At 38.2% G+C, this 25,416-nt stretch overlaps 1 protein-coding gene across 5 annotated transcripts in view; it reads left to right on the top strand.

Annotated features, from left to right (window-relative positions):
• Positions 1 to 25,416, top strand: part of CDKAL1 (CDK5 regulatory subunit associated protein 1 like 1) — a 383,214-nt gene that overhangs the window by 348,011 nt on the left and 9,787 nt on the right. For all 5 annotated transcript variants that reach the window (XM_042048977.1, XM_042048978.1, XM_042048980.1 and 2 more), the window contains 2 exons: positions 7,946 to 8,029; positions 12,039 to 12,203. In XM_042048977.1, coding sequence (XP_041904911.1) covers positions 7,946 to 8,029; positions 12,039 to 12,203 — 249 coding nt within the window. The remainder of the gene's footprint in view (positions 1 to 7,945; positions 8,030 to 12,038; positions 12,204 to 25,416) is intronic.

Genomic DNA, 25,416 nt, shown 5'->3' with positions numbered 1-25,416 from the left:
GAACAGAGAACATTGGCCTCAGTTGTAGGATGAGCAGAAAAATCGTAGTGATATTTTGGAGAGAAGTCAGGCTTTTCTTGCAGCCTTTTTGGTGTATTTGATTAAAAGATATCAGACTACAGATGCATTCTAGGAGCACCCAGTCTTACTGGGGGGATACCAGCATCATGTGAGGCGAGACAGAACTGACTCTTGATTCGTATCAGTGCCGTGTTCACTTTGTCATCTGTGTTCTCAAATCCAGTATTTTCATCTATTCCTAAATTTTTCCTGCTTTGTTTTGTCTGTGAGGAAGTAACCTGTGGCTCAGCCTGCGATTTACTGAAGTGATGCTTACGTTGGGGCCTTTTATTATTCCTGGCAATTCTCTCCCACAGCTGCTGGTGCTGAACACAGCCTTGCGTCCGTCTGTGCTCCATCAGCACCCTTCTGACAGAGCCACTGCTGAGCACTTCTATTTCCGTCATGCAGGCAAGACTTTAGTCTGAGTAAACAGTTTGGTATTGCAAGTTCCTGAGCAATTCCTGGAGAAGTTATTTGATAGGGTATTTACCAAGCTGATGTATAAATTCTCATATAACTGATACTTGCCTGGGCTTATGCAGCTGTTACAAGAGATCACCGAAGCAGGGATTGCATATTGTTGCCTTAGCAACTACCACTTCATATTGTGCTTAAATCACTTGGAAATACGCAGTGTATCTTAAGGAACTGCTTCCAGCAAAAACACCCAATCTAAATAATTCTAAATAATTTCACAGAAGAAGCATAAGGATGGCCTTTCCTAACAAAGACCATCATTCTTTTAAGCTTGGTTGCCTCATTTCACTACAGGCTTAGCTTGTTATTGGAAAAAAATAAAATTTCAAGAACCCAAATATTTGTTTATTCATGTCACCATAATCCATCTGATTGCCAAATTGGCTGGAAGTTGAAAATATTTTTTAAAGATTCTCCTAAAGGCCATCTTCTATTCTATAAAATCAGCATTGATAGTATGCTTTCCTATACTTTTATTTAAATGTTAAGCTTTCTTAAGGGTAGACTCTTTGTCTAGTTTCTTTTGTTTTGTTTGTGAAATGCTATGGATATGAAAGGAAGACCTTAAACATATTTTAGACCTTCTCAGATGTTTCTTGTTCCTATTTTGAGATAATATTTTTATTTAGATGTTTTCTGTAGGTATTTGCCACAGTTTTATAGGGTTTGTTAGATGATTTGAAAAAGAGTGAGGGAGAGGCTTTTGTGAGTATTAAATTAAGGCAGTTCCTTGAGTGGTTATGCTACCCGATAGTCTCAAATACCAGTTTTGCACAGAGTATTTTATATTGCTGTAGCAACTTCCCCACCTCTGTGGCCACTCCTCTGTGTAACAGTCAGAGTTGGATTTTACATGTGTGGAAATGCATTTCAGAGAGCTCAAGAAAACAGTGTCTTAGCAGCGATGTGCCGGATCCAGACGAAAGCCAGTTTCTGACACCTCATCATTTTGCTGCTTAAGCCAAGGTTTACAACAGAAAGATCCAGTGAGAGAATCCTCTTTCAGGGGCAATATGTATCTCCCATTTCAGAAAACTTACTTTCCTTTTATAATATTGTATGCAGTCAATGAAATTTAGAAAAGTAGTATGACAGGGTTGTCATACTACTTTTATTACCCCTTTTCTAGGCAGTGAAAAGGAGAGACAAGCAAAATGCAAGCTTACAGAATTTAAAAGGAATCAAGATATTTTGAGGACCAGTTGTCATTTTTAGGTCACCGCTCACATCTCTGAATATAATTTTCATCTAAGCTGCATGGCAGGGTTTGTATGTGCTGGGAGAAGCTACATTTTCCCAGCAGGAGACCAAATCAGAATGAAGCAGTCAGATGCAGGTGCACAGTAATAGAAAGGATCTATTTACCCTGAAGCGTGAGCAGTGGGCCAAGAAAGCAGAAGCAGTCTACTTCTATCTGTCTATCTCTCACCTCTTTCTCTCCCTACCTTTTCCCTCCCCCATAACTATGCCAACAAATTCGTAAGGGGACCAAAGAGAAGGTGTTCACTTGCTGTTAATGAGCTGCAGTGCCTTCTGCTGAAGGTCTCAGGCACTTTTTTGTTATGCTGATTGTGTATGATTAGAGCTGGCTGTCTTTTAATTTAAACCTAATCCTTCCTTCCAGCTTGCACAGCCTCAAGCCAGCCTGGAAAATGGTTGAAATAGTTTTTTCTGTGGGCATCTGTTGCCTGTGTCCATTCTGAATTTTGAATGATGCTGTGGAAAGAGCAGTGTGGCTGAAGCAAGTGTGCCTAAAACAAAATTTTAAAAAAGACATTTGCCTAGGTAATATTTCATAAGTCATACTTTCTATGCAATCTTTTAAAAACAAAAAAATCTGCAGCTCTGTTTAAAGAAGGGCAGTTTGATAGTGATGATTTAACAAATTCAGCTGTATTGGTTGATGGTGAAATGAGACACTTTGCTGAACATTGTCTGCTTTTCTATTGGGTTTCCAGAGTTCACTAGTTAAGAGCTGAATACTTTCCTGTGTGTGAAGACAATCACCCAGTGGTGTTTCCAGGGTTGAAAAAACCCTGAGCAATATAAGTACAGGAAAAACACTGAGAATTTTGGTTTTGTTGCTAGTTAGTGGCATTGTAGGATTGAGGCAGCTTTGTCTAGGTGTGGGAGGAGGAAGTAGGAATACACGAAGTCCATGTAGTGAATACAGCTCCTTGCTCTGCAGCACTGGAGTGGTCAGGTTCTCTGTTTCTTTCCTCAGGTGTAAAATGGGCCAGACACATGTTGTAAAGATTAATCTGACTGATTATTGTATGATGTAAGAGATATGGAACTCTAAATATTCATGTCACTCTGTTACTGTCTTTCTGTGCAGGGTTATGCACTGAACATAACATAATAAAAAAGGAGGCATTTACCCATCTGGAATTGGACAGCAGCTGTAACATGAACCTTAGTGAAGTGGCAGCTGTCTATGCTGTGTGCTAGAAAAGTATATTTATCCCAGCATAAAAAGTGCCATGCTCAGGAGCTGAACTATTTTAATGTTAACTGCTTTCCAATATCCACATTTAAATCCCTAACAACTTTGTAGAAGAGCTCTAAGTCCATGCTTTGTCTCCAATACTACCTTCACAAAGGGAGGGGTGTGTACACCCTAAATTTTGGAGGAGCAGTGCTGCATAGCAGAATAAAGCAGTAAAAAGGAGATTTCTAAAAGAAATGTGTTTTGGTATCATCAAAACAGGACCATGTCATAAGTTTCTAGAAACGTCATCTCTTTTACAGGGAGGTTGTGGCACACTGACTTCTCTGTCAAGTGTAGAAAACACCTACAATATGTAAACAGAAGACCTAGAGAATGCTTAATTATAATTTTCAAGAAATTTGGCTTCTATTTACAGAAGGATTCACATGATTTATAAAAAGTAGGTCCATCAGGTTTTTTCTGCTTTATAGTGAAGAACACAGTCTGCATAATTACTAAAATTTATTCAAAATAATTAGACCACAAATGAAAAATCAGAAGAGAAGTAAACCAAAACTGATGTAGAATAAACACTTTCTACATTGCTTTTGCTTAAACTTTGTTATACTTAATAAAGGTCAACTATGCATGTTTACAAGAAATATTCTATACATCAGAATAATATGCTAAAACATGCACACATAAATTGTGATGGTGTGTATTTTTCATTGCTTGCTTTATGACGCATTTAAATAACAAATACAGGAAAGCAGATTTTTATGTGGCTTCCAAGCCTTGTACTAAGTATGTTCCATAATGATTTGGGTCAGAATCCAAGCCAGCCTCCTTCAAGACAGATGGAGACATGCTTACCAATTCCACTATGAATTCAACTTAGCCTGAAGGAGGCTTTGACCAGTGTCTCTAAATCAGTGGAGATGCTGCATGGGCAGTGTGCTTTCTTCTATGGGAGAAATACAGAAATACAGTGGTTATTAATTTATGGTTTTTTAGCCAATCAGAGGCTCTTAAAAACAAAGCTGATAAAATGCAGGTAAAAGAATGATAAGGAAATGTTGAGAAAGTTCCTGGGCCACATGCTCTGGCTGTGCAATCATAGTCTTAATTGACTAAAAAAAAAAGTTAGGGGGGTATGCATTACCTAAGTGTAATCACAGCAGGCACCACAGTTGACGTTACGTAGCAATATTCTGTCAAAGCATGTAAAAAGGGACCGTCCTTGGCATGCAAACTGTTCTAGAGTTTAAAAATCAGTCTTGTATTTTATGTGATTCAGTCAGTTTTGGTTTAAAAAAGAAACTTAGTTTGACTGCAGCCAAGAAGGATTTTGGCCATTTCTTGCTGTTCATTTATTTTATAAAATCAGCCAGCTGGAAAAACTGCTTTTCGTGGTTTCCGGTAAAGGAAAAACTGAGTTAAAGAATTATCATGTCAGAATTTCCTGTAGGATAAATGAAAATGAAATAAAAGTTCCTAAGTGATTTGATTACTAACTCTGAGATTTACAAACTTCCTGGTAACTGTTGCAGTGCAGGAAGTGATCAGACCAGCGGTGATTGTTGCACTGTTTTTGGTGAAAGCAAGCTGCCCTCCTGTAAGTTATGTGACCAGTCCACCTTGGCATGGGGGAGGTTGCTGGGCAAGGTTTTTTTGCTATCATTCATAAATATTTTCATAATGTCATCCATAAAGAAAAAAATAATGCTTTTATAGGAAACCTTTCCAAATCGAGATGCCAAGGCTGAGTTGCCTCAGTTCCAAATGCTTTGGCAGAACTGTAGTTCCCTGAGAACTCATGTGTACCTGTGGAAGCAGATGAAAGAATAGGAATAAAAATAAGATACTGAACTACTTCTGCTGCTACATGCCTGAAAAAAAAAAATCATCAAAGTTATTATAATTATAACTGTTATTAGATATCATGTCTGGTTTCTGCATATTTAAATTCTGAGAGAGGTGAAACTTAGGCACTTAGAGATCCCAGGGGAATAATTGCAGAAATGATGACATATTCCACTTTTTGAACAAATTTCAATACCAAAGCTGCATTCTGCGTACTTACATTTCTTCTTAATTATACTTGGATGCAGGATAGATAGTAATTTTCTGTCTTACAAATGCATGTAGCCAATTAGTCTTGTAGATCATGAATACGCAATGGCCTAACTCATTAAATGGAATTTTCCTTTCCTGTTGTTATGGCAAAAGAGTCTGCAAATAGCTGAGTATTGTATCTCTCTGGGAGCTCAGCCTTGGCCAAGGCTACAGATCCATAAGTTCAGCAAGTGGACAATTACTGGGTTTACTTTTTGTTCCTTACAGTATGCCATGCGAGTCTTCGGTGTGTGCGTGTGTGTGTCTGTCTGCATGTACTGTAAATGGGTATAGGCTGTTTGGCTCCTCTGAACGTCTGGTCCTCAACTTAAATGCCACCATTCTGATGCTATGTGATGAATTCAGTCTTCCTGACTTCCTCCCGTTCCCAAGAAATTCTGAGCTCAGAAGCTCTCCCTCTGGCCCACTGAGACATGGAGACCTGACCTCTTTTGGCTCCTGGAGGCAAAGATGAAAAAAACTGGCAACATGTCTCTGAAGAAACCACAGCTTATATCAAATGATCTAACACAGGTGTTCTTTTCTTCTTCCCTCTGATTTTTTTTTTTTTTTGCATAGTATGCTTACCATTCTGTCATCTGAGAGTATGAAGATAACACATGTAGCCTAGTCTGCCTCACAGGCAGGGTTCATAGCCACGATGAAGGCAGTCTGTTATGACCAGAGAGACCGAGGGAACCACAAGACAACTGAAAAATGAGTTATAGACCCAATATTGCTTCAAGCCACTTTTGCTAAATTTCAGTGTTGGTAAATAATAAATACGATGTGAGGACATGACTTAGTGATTGGCCTTGGTGCTTTTCAGTGGTAGCATGTTTGCCCAAGGGTGAATGTTGCTTATCTAACACTCTGTCCTCCTCTTTTTCATAATATTGCAGGACATCTGAGACTTCAGCACTTCAGTGCTACAGCAGATGTTGAGTTGTGATTTTTAAAAGCTGTGGTCTCAAATATTGTAGAAGTAACAAAACCTCTCAGTTTAGGGGAAATGTTCTCTGTAATCTTATTACTGGAGTAGTTATCTCAAGTGCCTTATTGACATGTTTTGCAAATCTCCTCCGGGGATTTGAATTTAATAACTGTTTCCTTGAAAGTAATAATAAAAAAATCCCATACTGTTGGTAACACTGGATTTTTACTAAAATTTGAGTATGTTTTATCTGTTGTGATTTGTAATTGCAGACTTCCCAGAGAATGGAAATTCTAAATGTGCTATAAACAAGTCTTAAACACCTCTTAAAAGTATGCAGAAATATACATATTTTCTACTATTAGGATTCTGTTACTAGGTCTGGAACTCAGGGATTTTGCCCCTTCTGCTGTGTACCCCACAACTTGTGGTGCTGGGGAGTGAAGTCTAACTGCCTTTGGGGAAATGAACTGGGTGCTCGCTGTCTCCCTTGCTTTCCAGGGTTTACTGTGGGAATGCTCCAGATAAATGTACAAGGAAGGGAAGGCAAGAGTTATTCTGTGAAGTCTTTCTGTTTAGCAAGTGGAGAATTAGATATGTATCATGTGTGTATCCATGTATATGTCTGTATATATATATATATATATATATATATATACTGTAATGTAGATGTGACATTGCTGTTTCAATTTCTTAAAATTCTATTTTCTGCCATTAACTGTAAGAGAAAATTCTAATCTTATGTTTTACTGCTTGTACCTTAAAGAGTCAAAACGTTATTACCCACTCTGCATCTTGCTGATTCACATGGAACTTACTATGGAGGTCTTAAAACTTGTGTGTAACAGCTGCCACTAGGATGTGGTGGGAGTCTTTCAGGGAGAGGGGAGGGGAATGTAACTTTGCTCGTAGATATTCAAACTTTGGAGTAAAATGTGAAACCTTTTTGAGTCTCAAAATAGTAATAAAAGCAGTGAGTAAATTTAACTTGCTAGACAGTTGTAAATTGCAGAATGCATTTGTCAAAGAGTTTGGAAATAATCCAGAGCACATTTAGATGGAAAAAGTAGAGGTGGGGCCAGACTGAAAATGTGAGCTAAATGTCCTTCCAGGTTTGCAGAAATTAAGCTATACACTTCATCATAAACTCAGTAATGGACAAGACCAGAGGTGTTATGTGGGGGATTTTGAACTTTGGGGAAAACCAGATTTTGTTCCATATCTGCTTGGCCCCTAAATACAACTGATTTGTCTTGGCGTCTTCGATTTAACTTCCTTTTAGTTTTAAAATTGGTGCTTCCTTTAAACTGTGTTAGTGCATTTGGAATTTGGGAAGTATAATTGAAGCACAGGTCTTTTCAGATCAGTGTTTATTTTGCCTTTAATGTGTTGGGTCTGTGAGCTGTTAAAACCTCTTCTTCTTGAGTCTTTGTAATATGCAGTGTTGGCTCCACTGTCATGGAAATCAGTGTGATCTCATACAGCAAAGTGAGATCACCAAGTGGGGATAAGGAGATGCCCTAGCATTGTAAATAGCAAGTGTGGCTTTTAAAGAGAAGATACCTTTTTGGTGATGTTTGCAGAATTTTTTCATTAGGTGGATGAAGATGAATGGACTTTGTTCACATCTGACATTTTTATTTGCTGTCATATTAATAAGTAAAAATCAGTTTATATTTCTGAACTGGACTTTCGTGTTAGGCTATTACTCCCTCAGTTCTAGCCCTCGATTCGGACTTTAAACCCTGTCAGTTTTAGACTCTTGTAAATAGAATGTTCTCTACTCCACTTTCTTGCTGATACAGAATTTCCTCAGAGAATTTGATTTTTTTCTGCTAAGGGCATTTGTTTGTAGCTGCAGTTCTCTTCTCAGTATAATTCATTGGTTTTGCTTTCTGAGTTGTCTCTTGTCTTCTGTTTTCCAGGTTGGTGAGAGGCAGAGAGTTCTGGTAACAGAAGAATCCTTTGACTCCAATTACTATGTTGCTCACAATCCTTTCTATGAGCAGGTACAGTTAAATAAACCAAACAACATCTTTTGTTTTATCTTTGCTTTCTGATAATCTCAGCAACACAGTGTGTCAGGATGAAAAAAAAAAACTAGTAAAGAAATAAGAAGCATTTTTCAGGAAACATGTGACCATCAAGACTTTTTTATGAGATATTTTGTTTCTGTGTTGTAAATATAATTTACCTGAAAATATGTTAAGAAATATACGGTGGATGTTTGACTATACAGCGTGGTTTAAGAAGCTGTTAATTATTGGAGTAATTTTAATTTCTGTGTCCCCAAAGCATTGATTTCTGAATAGTTCAGTCATGAAAATTTGCATACATCTTTCTGAAAAGTGTTTCAGGCAATGCAGTTTGCAAAAAAAAAAAAAATTCTAACAATAGAAGGGTCAGAAACTTTTTTAGATTAACACTTCAGTGTGATATGTTGTATTTCATAGAATCATACAATGTTTTGGACTGGAAGGGACCCTGCTGGCCACCCCTCTTTGGGTGCAGCCCAGGACACGTTTGGCTTTCTGGGCTCTAAATGCACATTGCTGACTCACGTCCAGCCTCATCCACCAGCACCCCCAAGTCCTTCTCAGCAGGAAAATTCTCACTCTTCGTGAGTTCTTCTCCCAGTCTGTACTTATGTCTGGGATTGCCCCAACCCAGCTGCAGCACCTTGCACTTGGACTTGTTTGAACTTCATTATGTTCTTGTGGGTTCACTTCTCAGGCTTGTGTAGGTCCCCCTGAATGGCATCCATTCCTTCTAGTTTTTGTCATTTCCTTCTCTGTACTTTCTGTAGATAAATTCTTGCCACACAAAAACATCTTTGAGCTAGGAAGGAAGTACAACATCTATTTCACGAAATTGTTATTTTTGCTCAAAAGCCAATGATTTGCTTAAAACCAATAAAATTGGCTTTCCTGAATCATCATGCTTTTATTCTCCATTTTCTTGCACTAAGCTGTCTACAGTTTGCTTTTGTTGCCATTAGGTATTCAGTTTGCTGAACCTGGAGAGACTATTAAGGATGGCTGTGCTTTCTTCTGGTTTTGGGTTATGTTACAGCATTTATTTATTATTTTTTTCCCTTAGTAGTAAGTAACATTGCTATTCTTGAAATATCTGTTTCTGTTAGATATCTGGGTCATTAATTTTTTTTTCTCACTTTCTCCTTTTTTTTTTGATGAATCTCTTTTTTCGTTACATATCCAACTTCTGTCTATGTATCGCTGCTCCTTGATTTTGTAGCTTATCAGTCCGAATTGAGGAACACGGTCTTCCACATGGAGATTAAAAAGAAATTTCTTAGGCTTTTTTGTTCAATGCTTGTTTTATGGAAGCTTTATTAAAAGAAAAGTAATATGTACAGGAAAAAAAGTGTTGATGGTTTGTGGTGTGTTTTTACAGCACCTAATACAGCTCATGAGTGGGACTGGTAAAGAATTAATGAAATACAAATGGTCATGTAGGGAATCATTTTAAATTCTGTTTGGGAAGAAATGCTTTCCATTATGAAAATGTAAATCTTTTCCCTAAAATCTTATGTGTGGCATGTTTCACAAGGATAGTATCCTACTGCTCACCCAGGTAAGCACAAGAATCAGTGCTAGTAACTAAGATTAATAGCAGTAAATTCAATCACAGTAAATTGAAAACCACTCTAAAGTCTAAATATCGTATTATATATTACTGGAAGTTGAAGCTCAGAGTCCTGGTATAGTGTTCTGTTAACTCAAATAGTTATCAAATGTGTTCTGTCTTCACTGAGGTCATCTGAAGGATTTGCTACTAGACCCACGTCAATAGAGCTTCAGTGGCCGACTTTGGTGGAGCTGCAGCTGACATTTGTGGAGGCTTAGGTGATATAGTTTACATTGAACAGAGTAGTCTAAAGTGACCAGAGTGCTTTGCCAGGTCAACAGCCAAGCTGAAAGTTTCTGCTGGTATAGCTTAGTTTCTTAGAAATACGGTTAAGGATTTTTTTTCTGAACAAATACTTATATCAAAAAAATATCTGAGTGTATGCCAAGCCTGGATGCTTGGTTGTTTACGGTTCCTCACAGTTATTTTAAGTAACCTCTTTCTTTTTCTGAAGTTGGGTTTATATTTGGTTACTGCCCTTTTGCATGAGGAGATAGAAGATTTACAGAGGTCATGAGCCCAGTGATATACTCAGCTCCCTAATTTCCCTTTGATTTAAATTTGCCCAAGATGAATTACATGGGAATAACTGTGATCCAGTGACATTGTAACACACTCTCAGCATTAGGATCCTGGTTTTGTGTTTGGTTAGTCTCAGCTTGCCTGTCTCTGAAAGGCAAAGATGTCTGCTTTTCTTGGAAGATGCTTAGGAAGCTCAGCAGAATCCTGGGATCTGGAAACACAGTCATGAACACCTTGAGCTTTCAGGGAAGAAGGGAAAGCACTGGTGGGGATTTCCTCCAAGGGGGACGGTCAACAGTTGTGATAGGTGAAAATGAAGAGGCAGTGTTTGGCAACAAAAGGCCCTCCAAATGTGGGTGGCACAGATTTTTTCTCTGAAAATCCTCTGCACATGTAGTCTTGAAAATTAAGCCATTTTAAGGCATTTCAATTTCAGCATCAAAGAATCAAGATATAAAGATGCAATCATTGTCTTTGAAAAGCTCTACTCAGCCCTGGTGAGGCTGTGTCCAATTCTGAGCTCCTCAGTACAAGAGATACATGGAGCTTCTGGAGCAGGTCCAGTGCAGGGCAACAAAGATGTTCAAGGGACTGGAATATCTCTCTTTCAAGGACAGGCCGAGGGAGCTGGGCCTGTTCAGCCTGGAGAAGAGATGACTGAGAGAGGACCTCACCAATGTCCATAAGCATCTGAAGGGAAGGTGTCAGGAGGCTTTTTCCAGGCTCTTCTTGGTGGTGCTGAGCAGTAGGACAAGAGGCAACGGGCAGAAACTGATGCACAGGAAGTTCCACCTGAACATGAGGAAGAACTTTACTGTGTGGGTGACCACACACTGGGACAGATTACCCAGAGAGGGTGTGGAGTCTCCCTCTCTGGAGAAATTCCAGAACTGGATGCAGTCCTGTGCCATGTACTCTACGATGACCCTGCTCAAACAGGGAGATTAGACCAGATGACCCCTCTGAGGTCCCTTCCAACCTGACCCATCCTGTGATTCTGCTTCAAGTAAATGTGATTAAATAAGTCCCTGTGATTCAATTTTTTCGTTGTAAACAGTGTAAAAAATGTAATTTAATCAAGAAATTACACTACTTTTCTTTTTCAACTGCTTATCTATTTTAGAGCCGTTTTAACTCCATTTATTCTTCCAGCAAGAAGTGTTGCTCCTGTATGTAGGGCTCCTTCTTTTTAAAAATGCATGACCTAGGAACATGTCTGTTATGTGCTGTCTTTTTTCTGAAGTGGGACTGTCTGATATCATAGTTGTGCAAATTCAGGAAGGGGTGGCATTAGCTGCTGACCCAAGAAACACACTCGTCTATTTTTACAGGCATTCACTGTCAGTCATGCATCTCAGCTGTGAAGGATCTGCACAATCAAAATAAAGGCTTGTGCAAAGAGAAACAAGGGTATAATTTCTGTCCTAAAGCCTTTACAGACTGAAAAACTGTTTTTTTTTTTTTTAAATGTCATGGGATGGACATGGAAATAGGAAGCTATGCAGCAGTCTGTTAGAACCGTGTAGTACAAATGCCCTTGGGAACTGTTCGGGTCTGGATTCAAAAGCTGCAACTCAGGCCCAACTTTATCATCAATCAAAAAACATGACTTAAGGAATCGGTTGGAGTCGAAAAGAGCTGAGCTAACACTGCAAAGCTCTTGAAGAATGCAAGCTGGAGATCTTACTAGTCAAGTGTGTCAGGGGCTGTAGTGTACACTGGTGACTAAAATGTTTAAGATTTAGGATTTTCTCTGATGTTTATCAAAAATCTGTTTTCTAAGTGGATACTAGAGACTCTAATGTTCCTTGTGGTATTTAGTAACAATGTCTTTATTTTATTTGAAAGGTTCTTGTGCCAAAGGATCCTCTGTTAATGGGTAAGATGGTAGAAGTGAATATTTATGAAGCTGGGAAACATTTTATGAAGGGGCAGCCAGTATCAGATGCCAGAGTTCACACTGCATCCATCACCAGACCGTTAGCAAAAGGAGAAGTTTCTGGTTTAACAGAGGTGAGTAAAAGACATTTTCTGCTTTACTATGCTGGTAAATCCACAGCTGTTCAAGCAAAATGATTCCATGCTATGTATCTGTTATTATTTTATAGTTCCCATTTATATATGCATGAAGCTTTAATCTTTTCTGACAGATTGAAATCTGAATTCAAAATATGTTTTTGCTGATGCCTGTAGCTTTACTTTGCTGACTATAAAGGCAATAATACACTTGTTTCTTGTTTCAAGATGCAATATGGAAAAAGAACTCACTAGAATTGGAAAGATTAAACACCAGTAATTATATAATTCAATGTAGGATGAATCAGTTTACTTTTCTTTACAAAGCTGTTTTTTAAAAAAATATGTATTGATTACATATCTGTTAAAACAGGTCTAAACACGATTCAGAAATCCCAAATTAATTGATGGGTAGAGATATGGAATACTTACAATATATTTTGGAAAAAGGTCAACATCTGATTTAGTCATGTAAAGAAAATGAAACTCTTAAAAAAGAGATCTGATTCTTATTTTACACCTCAGTAGATATGGCTGTTAGCCAAGTATTCTCATACATTTCATGGAGCTCTAGTTGTAAAAACTGATGGAGTGTGAAATGAAAATGTGTATCACATTTCTAAGCATCATTTCATGTCCTTTCTCCAGCACTGTTGTTAGGATCTCCAAAAAATATGTAGCACATGTAAGAAGGATAATTGGCAGTTTATCAGCCACATTACTGCTTTTACAGTAAATTGCTGACAAGTATTAAAGTATAGACATACCCTTGTTTATGTTCTAAGTAGTCACATTTAAAATACATCATCAAGGCATACCTGAGGTGACCAGTGTTAAGCTAAGCTCCCTGGTCTCTTGGATAAGCCTGGCTGTGGAAATGTAGAGCAGCAATAATGCACTCCCTGTAATGCACCTACTGTAATGTGTTCAGCAGATCATGACACTTAAGCACAAGCACATTACTAAGCTCTCCATTAATATTGTCTGTGTGTATGCGTATATTGGCCTGATAAGGGTCTGTAAGAGATAAAAAACAGCCAAAACCTTCAAATTGTCTGGTTGGACTGTGTAGCTATTTAAACACAGCTGATTTTTTCATCAGAACATTTTTTTTTAATAATCTTCTGGAACAGAACCAAGACTGTCATTAAACTGAGTATGTGCTGCCAGAAGCTTGTAGATGGGGACAAGCAAGCAGACTCTTGACTGAATTTTTTTCTGTTAAAAATGAGGGATAAAATTATTAAAATCAAGGATACTGATAATTTCCATAGGAACTCATTGAGATACATAGATCTGGTCCTGCCCTTTGGATAGGCATGAACAAGTACTTGGAATTCCCCTGTAAATGGCTGCAGCAGGCAAATGATAAGGCAAATTGCTTTTCCTGACTTTCATGGTTACCAGTGCTCCTTCAAGGGAGTATATTATTTATGATTGGTCCACTGGAAATGTTAGGAACTTCTGCTTAATGGAAAAAATAGAATCTCAGTATTTCAGTAAATGGAACATCCTTAGTACATAGAAGCTGCAGCTGAAAGCTTTTAATCACACTTGGCCAATGTATAATACATAGAACATGAACTGAAATTCTTAGCGGGAAGTTCATCCTGAAAAATCATACATATAAATAGCAACTCAGGAACTTTCTTTAGGTTTCCAGGAAAAAAAAGTCAGTTTACTACAAAAGTTAGCTTGGGTTTCTGGCTGACTGCAGGATGCAATTTGGGTTGCTCTGTTTGGTTGGACTGCTGGGAAGCACTTCCTGCTGCGTGTGCTCAAGACATGTAGTTCCAACTAAAGATGCTTTGAGCAAGATAAAAGGAACAACATATGAGGGTCATGTGAACCCTTTATAGCTTGTTACATGCGTGGATGGCAGGTTGGGGAAAGATGAAGGAGGCAACTCCGAACGGATGAATTCAGATACTCCCTCAAAAGTAGCAAAATATCTTGGATCTTTAATAAGATCCCAAGTGTCTCTGCTAGGTTTTCTGCAGCTTGCAGAAAAAGATAAACTAAAATCTTGGATAAATTTTCCACTGTGCACACAAATGAGCAAGAATTAAGGTCTGCTTACAGTTAACAGTATTTTCATTAACTTGGATAGGACACAGTGTTTCAAAAAACGTATTCAAAAAAGGTGTTTCAAAATCCATCGCAGCTGTACTTCTGTCTAACGAGGAATGCTCACAGAAAGAGTGAAAGCTTTTGAAACTAGTTTTTAAGGAAATTAATCATTTGAGAGTACCATCATCTGAGGATGTCAAAGCAAGTCATAAACTCATCCTAAGCAAGAAGATACTTCTTTAGATGCTGCAAGAAGTGCTCCAAAGGATCAGAGCTTATCTGCAGATGTGTGCTCTCTTTCTCATCTGACACATAATCCTGAATAATTTTTTCTGACAAATTCAGAGGGAGCACCACAAGCAACATGTGTGTCTGAAGGAACAGTTGTAGGCCTTTTTTTACCATTTCGGCTGCATGACTCTGGCAGCAAATTGGTCCAAAGAAATAAAAGAAGTAGGTTGCCAACTGGAGTCAACAGATTTGACTGAAAAAGAGGGAATGCAAAATGCAAAAACACAAAGGACAATTTAGAGACTCCATGAAATAGTCACACATTGAATATCTGTGACAAGTAAGGAGGCAAATATGTACAGAATTAATTCAGAGTATTATTAGCATTTCATGCTTTTTCAGCGTATTAAGAACACAGCTAATATATATATCCATTAATGTACTAATGATGTAGAATGTCTTACAGTTATTATATTCTTTAAGGAAAACACTGTAACCAAGTAGATGGGCTTAGAACAAGGTCTTGACATTCAGTAAGGTTAGGGTCTGTGGCAGAATTTGGGACAGGAAGGACAGAATAGTCTTGGAGTCAGCAGCTTGGGTTAAAAACTGTCAAAGCAATCAGATTTAGTGATTGTAGTGGACATACTAAGTAGTAAAATGCATTTTTTACTTAAGCATGAATTTTTTTATAAAAGCCACTCAAAAGAGAGTGCTGTCTCCAAGTTCCAAAATTTTACAGGGAGGCTATTTGGGAGGGAGCAAACACATTTGGAAATCTCAGTTGACTGAGATCTACTGTAGACTGACTTGGGTTTAAAATGTGCAGTTGCTGATTTAGTAATAGAACCGTGTTTAGAAGACATACATTGCAGAGGATATACAGGTGAAAGTTGAAGTCAATGAAGCATGAACACGCGTAAAGGCATTTTTTTATTTGGTTCTTGTAAATCTAGCATAGGATGTATGTGAACTGGACATTAAAAAGTAGTGGCAGTAACCTTAAAATGAACATTCAGACAAAACAAACTTGTCATGAGTTACTAACCACAATTACAAAGATCAGTGAATAAGTATTTCAAAGCTTTGATCAAGATTTAGTTCTGTTAAGTTTCACAGGAACAAAAAGAAGATATAAATGCTGTAGATGTTACATCCTTTCATTGAGGCAGGCTTGGAGTTGACAAAGCATTAAGGGTGCACTTCAGCATTTTGAGATTCAGAAAAGCAATTTAGCATGTCTTCTATGGTCTTAAGCACTCTGGTAAACTTGTCTTTGAGGACTTGGAGGTCGGTTTGCAATGCACATAGTGTTGAGTATTTTATAGTTGGATAATATTTTTGAAAAGTCAGCAGTGTGTGTCAACAGTGTGAATGTAATCTAATTTTAAAAAGCATTTTATATTTGTATTCGTTTTATTTGGCCATATTTAGAGATCTTGACTGTTTCTCAGCAGCATAAAGTAAAATACCTAATAAATGTATCCTGTTTACAGACAAACGTTTGCCCAAAGGTAATAATTGAAAAAAAGTAAGAATCTGCAAGAATATGATCTCTTGTTAAAACCAGAAATAGAGTATGTTATGCTTCTGTACTCCAAAAATAATTCTGGTTGTTTACATATGTTCTGTGACTAGAGGAAAAAAGTAGTGCAAGATGAGAAATATATGAAGAAAAGACCAAAGAGCTGAGGGATAAAAATAAAGGGCTGGCTACCTGCCAGAGTTGCAACGCATTACCAGAATCAAAGTCCCATAAGTCTGAGGGCCTTTGGTGGGAAATTCTAATCAGATGGAAAATTAAGGCGAGAGAAAAAAAAATAATTTTAACAGGCTGTTTAATCCCCAGTCATGACTATTTTATGTTCACAGTTCATGTTTCTATAACGCATCCATGACTGACTTTCTTTTCAAACAAGTACAGGCACATCTTCCAGTTTTCTGTTTTCCATTGGTTTCTATGATGATATTCTCCATGTCTAACACTTCCCCTGTGAATGGCATCTGCTGGGAGCTGCCATTTGCACTATCTCCTTTTGTGAGTCCGGGATCTTGGTGCACATCTCTGTAGCTCCCAGGCCTTGGAAATACCCACAGTTGGCCTGTTAAGCTCATAGTTATTCAAGTCATTGGGATCTTTGGAGGAAATGAGGAATGAGACACTGGTTTTCAGTTAGCAACCAATTAATTGGTCATTCTGCTTGTTCCTGTTTTCTCGCCCATCCTCACTGCATTTTAACTGCCACTATAACCTGCAGTAGGTTATTGTGGCATTGTACTTCTGGATACTAATGAAGAAGCTTTATGTTCCTGGTCTTCCAGTTAGCCACCAGTATTTTCTAGTTACGTGAGCAAAAGATGACCTTTAAACATTACCCAGCCTTTTTTTCTGATGTTAAGAAACAGGAAAGATGCATATATCAAACACTTCTTTATAGCCTGCCAGAAAGAAAACTCAACAAAGCATAGCTTAAAGGAAACTCTCTGATCTCAGGTAGAAAGGGCACTTCACTTGCAGGCAAAATAAAATGTAGAAGGGGGAAGAAAATGTCTTCTGCTGGAACAGAAATGAAAGAAATCATGTCAGAATTAAGATCTCTGTAGTGGAAACTTCCTTCAAGGACTTGGAAGGAAATGTGGAAGATGTGCGTTAATTAATAAGCACAGTTTTTACATGTGCTGGAGTTTCAAAGTGGTGGAAAATTTGGTTCCTGAACAGGAACTAGAGATTAGAGATTTAGGGCAAAAAAAGAATGAGGAAGCAAATTTTAGATCAAAAAATGGCATAGAGGTGTGAGTAGAGGAGTCTTTCATAAAATTTCTGTTCAGAAACAGAAACTGTAGAAAGTACGAGAAATGCTAATGAAGGATTGGGATTTCCAAAGAAGAAAGATAAACTAATATAGAGTATGCCTTTTACCTGTCTCAGAAAGGTACTTTGCAAAGAGATCTTTGTATCACAAAGTCCAAGAAAGGGCAATTTGAGAAACATGTGGTGAAGTTTCTATCAAAGAGAAACATACTGAAAAAAAAAAGGGCAACGTCTTCTATATAAAGTCATTTTCAAGTAATGCTTTCTGAAAATACAGTGCACTACTTGGTGCTCTTGCATTCTTAGGAACATACCTTTCGGTAGCTCAGTTGCACTCTCTCCCACTTTCTGACACCTCTTTTGTGACCAAGCTGAGTTGTCGCACCCGAAGGATGGAATGCCATCCAGAGGGACTTGGACAAGCTCAAGAATTGGGCCCATGGTGCAAGGTGCTGTACCTGGGTCAGGGCAATCCCTGGTATCAACACAGTGTGGGGATGAACAGATGGAGAGCAGCCCTGCTGAGAAGGACTTGGGGGTGCTGGTGGATGAGAGGCTGGACGTGACCCAGCTATGGGCACTCACAGCCCAGAGAGCCAAATGTGTCCTGGGCTGCATCCAAAGCAGCGCGGCCAGCAAAGTGGGGAGGGGATTCTGCCCCTCTGCTCTGGTGAGACCCCCACCTGCAGTGCTGCATCCACGTCTGGGATCTCCAGCACAGAAAGGACATGGACCTGTTGGAGCAAGTCCAGAGCAGGCCACCAAGATTGGAGGGATGAAGCACCTCTCCTATGAGGAAAGGCTGGGACAATTGGGCTTGTTTAGCCTGCAAAGGAGGAAACTTTGGGGTGACCTGATTGTGGCCATCCAGTATCTGAAGGGAATCTGCAACAAAGATGGAGAGGGACTTTTTACATGAGCAGGTAGTGATAGGACAAGGGGGAATGCATTCAAACTAAAGGAGAGTAGGTTTAAATTAGATACTCAGAAAAAATTCTGTACTGTGAGGGAATGAGGCACTGGAACAGGTTGCCCAGAGAAGCTGTGGCTATCTCATCTCTAGAGGTGTTCAAGGCCAGGTTGTGTGGAGCTTTGAGCAACCTGGTCTAGTTGAAGGTGTCCCTGCCCATGGCAGGGGGGTTGGAAATAGATGATCTTTAAGGTCCCTTCCAACACAAACCATGTTATGATTCAATGATTCTCTGAAAGAACTGATTGTAGGGCAAGGTATACAAGTACCTAGTGCTTTTGTGTGTATTAATCTGTTTTATTTAATGTGTTACTTGTATTCCCTGCTAGTTGTAAATAGAGGTCATAAAAGATGGCGTAAAATTCTTCTTAATTAATCTTTTTTTCTTATATTTTCTTCAGTTTTTTCATGAAGATCACTATAAAATTAATGCAATAAGAGAAATATTTCCTTTTGAAGAGCAGAGCTCAGTGCCACCTATGGATGTTTTTAAAAAGGACATTCGAAAGTCTCATTTTTTCCTGGAAAAGGAACAAAAATTTGCCATGTGCTGTTTCTTAGATGCTGATTTTCATGATCTACACATTATCTGCATGCTGTGTTGGCTTTATTTATTTGGGGATTTGAGTTGACTTGAATTTTTCTTCTGCTTGAAAGCCCATTTCTCGGCTTAAAATTTGAAACTTGGGGTCGATTCTTTCTTCTGGGCAGAGTAAATTTTTCTTGCTGGGCTTAGACAAGCACTTGAATCGTGTGTAGTGGTTGGGGAGCTTTAATCAATACTAATCTTTAGAAACATACTTAGCCCATATCTGTGACAAACACTTGAGATGTAGGTCAGCCACCTTGGGTCGTGGGTATGGCCTAGGTGACCTCTTTGTTTCCAGCCTTATCTGCTGTAATTCTGTGAACATTTAATGTAGCCATTTGATGACTTGCAAACCAGAACAGTAGGCAGTGCAAGTGTGCTGATCCAACACATTTCTCTGCCCTGCTTAGAGGGCTAAAATACATAGAGGTGATTTAAGACAGCACGCCCAAGAGCCGAGCAATAAATGGAAATAGTAATGGCTGGGAGGATTCAACTCGAAGTCACTTTCTGGAGAATAAGAAAAGGTTAAACAGAAATGTTCTACCCCTTCTGCCTCCAGAAGTAAAACTCCAAGTGCTAAAATAGTTCCACCATTTTTGTGTATTATTTCTAGTACTTAACCTGCTGCTGCTGCGCTGCAAGATCAGTGAGTGGGTTCTGCTCTCTGTTGGCATACGGAAGTGTGTAGCCATGGTAATTTTAACTGCTTGACACTCCCTGTAATATTTAGGAGTTCCTTTTAAAATATTTCCATCAGATCTCTAACAAACAGACTCTTTGGGAAGCATCAGATAGCATTTGTTTTTAGTAATCCTTTATTGTTTAATGTACCAATGTTTCAGTAAGTTTTAACTGGCTTTCAGGAGAAAAATATAGCTGCCACAACCTTTCTCAACTTTTATGTTATTTTGGAAGTCATCTACATCCAATCCACAAAAATCATCCAATAGACTTTTAATACAAAGAGAGGTGAAAGATATTCAGCCCATGTGTACATTTTGTCTCTGCTTGTAGTATTTTGTCATCCCTTTTTATTAGTACTCCTTAGAGCACCAAAAAGCACACTTGAGTGGTATTTCTCTCTCTGTTCCTTCCCTGTCTCTCCTTTCCCTGCAAGCAAACACACAGAGGCACCAGATATTTATGTCTTGAGTGGATGTTATTTCTGTCTGTTCCTCATGTATTGAAGCTGTAATCAAAATAGTCTTTCTACATGAATACTTGAAAGGGACAGCCCAAAAAAGGCACATGGAGCTCATGATACAGCTTTCCCCATCACCAAATGAAAGGTCAGTAGGAGGTTTGGATTTACACATACAAAGTTCTGGAACGTTGAACTTCCACCTCTTAGAAATGTATTTGTTGCCAAAACCATTGAGGTGAAATGATTCATTACCTTTGAGATTGTTTTGAAGGGCAATAAAAATTACAGTAATGAGATTAAGCTATTTTTTTAACTCAGAACTGTTTTAAAAGTGTATCTCATTTCAAAGAAATTACCAAACCATGTTAAAGGTAAACTGCCATGTTCTGTATCCTTTAATGCTATTACATGTTCAAATTTTTTATTAGATTCTGAGTAGATTAATGGATTTCTAATAGTCTAATAATCATCCTTTGTGTTCTTGCTTATTCCCTTTATGATAATGAGAATTGCTAAGGTACACATAAATTTTGCAAGTAGCTTTTTTTTGTTGTTCTGACAAATCCACTGAAAAAGCGTTGAACTGATCTGGCAATATTAGGATTAATTGTGAGTTATAGTAGGATACCCAGATCCATTTTTAATCATAATTTCTGAGTCAGACTTTTATAATATTTGGACATAGTAATTTATGTTTGTGCTTTTAATATACTTAGAGATTAATTAGAGATTAGAGATTTTTTTTAAGTTTGTGGTGTCAAGGGTAATAAGGAAGAAGGGTAAGAACAAGGGGAAAAGGCTTTTCAGTAAGAGAAAGAAACAAATTTTGTAAGGTTTTGTCGCTACTAAATTATAGTTGGGGAGATGTCTGCATATAAAAATTCAAAGGCAAATTTGCAGGGGCTATGTCTTTGACTGAAATTAAATTGCAGTTGAGTAATAAGTTCTATTTGATGGCTACACTGGAGAAAAGGTATCTTAAAATATTCAAATACCATACTTCAGTGAAGTGAATGTGAAATTCACAGCCTTAAATTTAGTCCACCAAGGATATATTTCTAACTACACTAAAATATCCAGAGAACTTACTGTGACTGTTGAACACATTGGAATGATTGTATGCTCAAAGACAGTCCACAGGATGTTGTAGCATCTAAGCAAACTTAGAAACTGGTGCTTATTCAAAGGTTACATACAGTGACTGTGTTTGTGCAGGCTGTATTCCACATCAAGTTTAACATTTCCTTCAGATCTTTTATCATGCCATTAGCAATTAAAGCGTGTTGTTGCAGTTTTACTGAACCAAAAAATAGAAATAAACCCTTGCCCTCCTACTACAATCTCTCCCACTAAGATATTTTTTAAAGGAGTTTTCTCAAACTACAGGGGGAATAATCACTGTAGAAGTTTGCATTCTCTTTTTAAGGAACTTGGCTCAGTGCCTATTAGTTTTCACAGGACCTGACTCTTAAACTGAGCTTTAGGATCAGTTCTTACTTTTAGCAAGTTCCAAAGCAAGCTGTTCCTGTGGGCTTTATCAAAGACCATTAAGTAAAAGAAACACAAAAATTACTGGTTACTGAAGTACTTCATTGAAGACAGCTTTACTTGTGGTTAGTGTACAGTACACCAATCTTGATAACCTTCCTCTGACTACTTCCCATTGTGTATTTAAATTACTTGAAGAGCTCCCCCACCTATAATTTGTTATTTCAGACCTCCGAACCCTTCTCAAAGATGCAAAAAGATTTTCTACTGATTTATTCTAATGCCAGCTATTCTAGCCAGAAATTACAACTGGATCTGTTGTAATTGTCTGATCCAGCGCTGGGATGAAGGAATTCTGGATTGAAAGATACAGTCAGGTTAGCATGAAAGGTTATGGTAGTGGTGTGGTAGGGGTAGTGTAGATAGCCCAAATCCCATACATGTTCCCACTAAGGTAAAATTGGTGCTGCATCTGTTCATAGAGTCCTTTAGGTGTTAAGCCTTTCTTTTTCATCACAACATATTCCAAAGCTTGTTCATAATTTTCACAGAGAGTTGACTCCAAGCGGATTTGCAGGTTGGCATCAGAAACAGATCATGTTTTGAGGTTCCAAAAGAGTCAGAGGGCTTCAAGCGCAGCTTTTCTGTGCTTGAAACTCAAGCCCATGGGATGTTAACGTTTCAGCATATTTACTTTCATTTCTTTTCCTCAAGTCAGGACCACAACTCAGATTTGGTGTAATAACAAAATCATGATCTAGGACATATTTCTTCAATCCTAGATATTTTAAAAAACTGGAATCATGATGATGGAAATATATGTACTGCAGTGGTGCTTCAGCTTTCAATTGCTAAGGTAACAAGCACTGGCATGAAGTCACTTTTAATTAGGATACAGTGGTGTAAGCTCAAAACCAAAGTTGAACTACACATTCATTAATGCCACCATGGTATGAAAGAAATAATATGGATTTTTCTTATTCCTTATTGTAGAAAAGGGCTGACAAATCATTTGTAAATTAAAAACAAACAGTTAAAATTTTTTTATAAATATTTTTCTAAAAGAAATGTGCATTTTTAATTGTTCTTGGTGATGGCACTCACACAGAATAATTAAGGGCCCAAAGGCAGACCATTTTTGATTTAGATAGCTCATCAACCTATAAGAAAATAGTTAATCCCAAGCTTCTGGCTCCGTTTAAGTCAGCAGATACTATCATGAGTGTTGATGTCACTGTGCTATCAATGTCTTCTTTATGACAGTTTTTATTTTGCCTTTTTACCTGGTCTTACCAGTAGAAACCCTGTTTCATGAGACTTGGCCTGTAAAGAAGCCCTCTCCACACGTGTGAGCATAGGTGAGCATGTTGTCATTATTCCAGTGCAAAAATGGGCAGCCTGTGGTGTGGGACAACCTAAAGAGTTCACCTGGCTCATTTGGTGTTATCCAATGCCCTCTTTTCCAAAGGCTGCCAGGTCAGTGTCATGTAAGTGGGAGCATATGTGATGTGTGGAGCAGGAGAGCTCGTAGCTATTAATTACATGACGCATTTCTGTCTGGCCGGGTGATTGGCAAGGCATGGCAGTCTAGGCACTTGGTCAACCCATGTGACCTCTCAAAAAAGGTTTGACCACCCCAGTAACTAAAGCCTGAGATGGATGTGTGATTGATAAATAGTGAAAGGAATGAAACCTGACTGGCTAGAGAGCCAGATGTCAAATGCAAAACAAAAAGAAAAAGCCCCATGGAAATTACTGTTATTTTTCTTCAGTCTCAGTATAATCAGGGGGTCCTTGACACAATATTATATGAGAAAATTATTCACTAAATGTCTTGGCTTTCAAATTGATGGATTCTTCTTCATACCTGTATATGTGTACTGTCACAGAATTTGAGCAAATGCTCCATTTTGAATTGGGGTGGCTTGGAAATGTTTGTGAAAGTACTTTTGAAGGAACAAAAATGTGTAGGCAGTACATTCAAGCTCTCTTTGTCAAAAAAAATCACATAGCTACAAAAACTACCTATGCATAATATCGACCAGATGGATTTCTGGTCCTGAGGAAAGGGTCCTGTTATCAGGACTAGAGGATTTTTTTTTAACTCTCATCCTTGTTTTGACATGACTTCACATGTGATTGTTAAGTCATTTCAGTCAGTGTGACTGTGATTTATCTTACCCGTATGGAAACTATTTTGCAATTCTCACATACAAAATCTCTGATAAATGCAGATAACGTAATTATCATACAAAAAGGACAGCTGTGAATATCCATTTCTGACACAGATATTTTTTTTAAAATACAAGAACTTTAATTTGATGAAATGATGGAAGCAGTGCTTAGAATGACAGGAATTCTTTTCCTCTTTCAGCTCATGTGTCTCTGTCCAAAGAAATGTTAGTTCATTATTTTTTCAGTGAGGAGTGCTTAAGATTCTGTAGCATAATCAGATTTTGTCACAGAACCACAGGGGAAAGCCAGATGTGCAGCTCTTAATAGCTGGAAAGGAATGAATTATACTTGGGGGAGTATCTTGTGTGATGAAAGAAAACTGTTGTAGTGCTGTTAAGCTTTAGTATGGAGACATGAAACATTTTAAAATCCAAACCCATCAATTTGTTAAAGACTAGATTAAGCCCCACAGTTATCGTCCTGTGGGCTTGCATTTCTCACCCCTGTAGACAATTGGTATATGTTTGCCACTTTCAGGTCATCTTCTGTTTTATTTGTGTTTTTCTGACTTTTGTGTAACTTATTCTCCTGATTTGTGTAACTACCACATGTGATTTGGAGTTTCAGGGGTACAAGTTGGTCAGCAGGAAGATGGTATAAAACAGCTCCTTGAGGCTGTGGTTTGCCCTTTCCCTCAGCGGGAGCGCTGATTTCAACTTGGGTGAGGGGTTTTTACCAGCCTTTGCTGTTTTCCCACTGTTAAAGTAAGTGAGTAGGTTCAAAAGTTGCTAGGATAGGCAGAGATATTGAAATGGTTTGGAGGACACCACTTAGCCAGGAGTCAATTGTTGTCAATACTTGTATCCACCTACAGACAAAAGCAATAGCAAAACATGAAAGAAAGCTGTATTAAAATATTATGGGCTGTATTCTCACAGTAGCCTTTTCTAAACAGAGAAAAGTTTAACACTCCTCATTTCTGTGTAAATGCCAACTGTACTGTATTTCAGCTTTTTATTAGGTACTTGTGCAGTATTTTCACACACATCCATGCACAAATTGTTTTCCCCTGTGCACAGAGCTGAGACTATTCCTTTAGTATCAGAATCTTTTAGGTTGGAAATGACCTTACAGATCATCAATCACTAATCCAGCACTGCCAAGCCACTAAACCATGGCCCCAAGTACCACATCCACACAGGTATTTACCTGCTGGGACAGTGACTCAGCCACTTCCCTGGGCAGCCTGTTCCAATGCTTGAGAACTTTTTGGGTAAAGAAATTTCTCCTAGCATCCAATGTGATAAGCTTTTGTTAGATATTTTTCCTCTTCATTGTTTGTCATGTAATAATAGTGTCATTACATGCCTTTTAAACCTCGCTTTCAAGGAAGTTACTTACTTCTTTCTAACCTTTACTGTGACCCCCATAACTAAATTTCTGAGTGCTTCAGAAACAGTTGTAAGTTTATGTTTGCATTATCCTCCTGAAATGCAGCTTTTGTCTTCCCATTTCACAGATAAAGATGAGGCAGATATTCGAAGTGTCTGCTAGAAGGTTAGTCTGGAGAAAAATTTTGATGGTGGCCAGTTAAAGATGCTTGGAACTAAATACTTAAAAAATTATTAAAATTTTGTAGCATATATTCAAGCAAGTTGCAGTGGTGACTTTTCAGCATTTAAGACAACTCCAGGGGACGAAATAGCAAAGAAAAAGAGGAAATTAGTA

This window comes from Corvus kubaryi, unplaced genomic scaffold, assembly GCF_017639235.1.
Source record: "Corvus kubaryi isolate FWS band 111438036 unplaced genomic scaffold, C.kubaryi_AGA036_p1.0 69, whole genome shotgun sequence".
NCBI classification, from domain to species: domain Eukaryota; kingdom Metazoa; phylum Chordata; class Aves; order Passeriformes; family Corvidae; genus Corvus; species Corvus kubaryi.
Note: the sequence above shows the minus strand (reverse complement) of the source record. Positions and strands in the feature narration are given on the sequence as shown.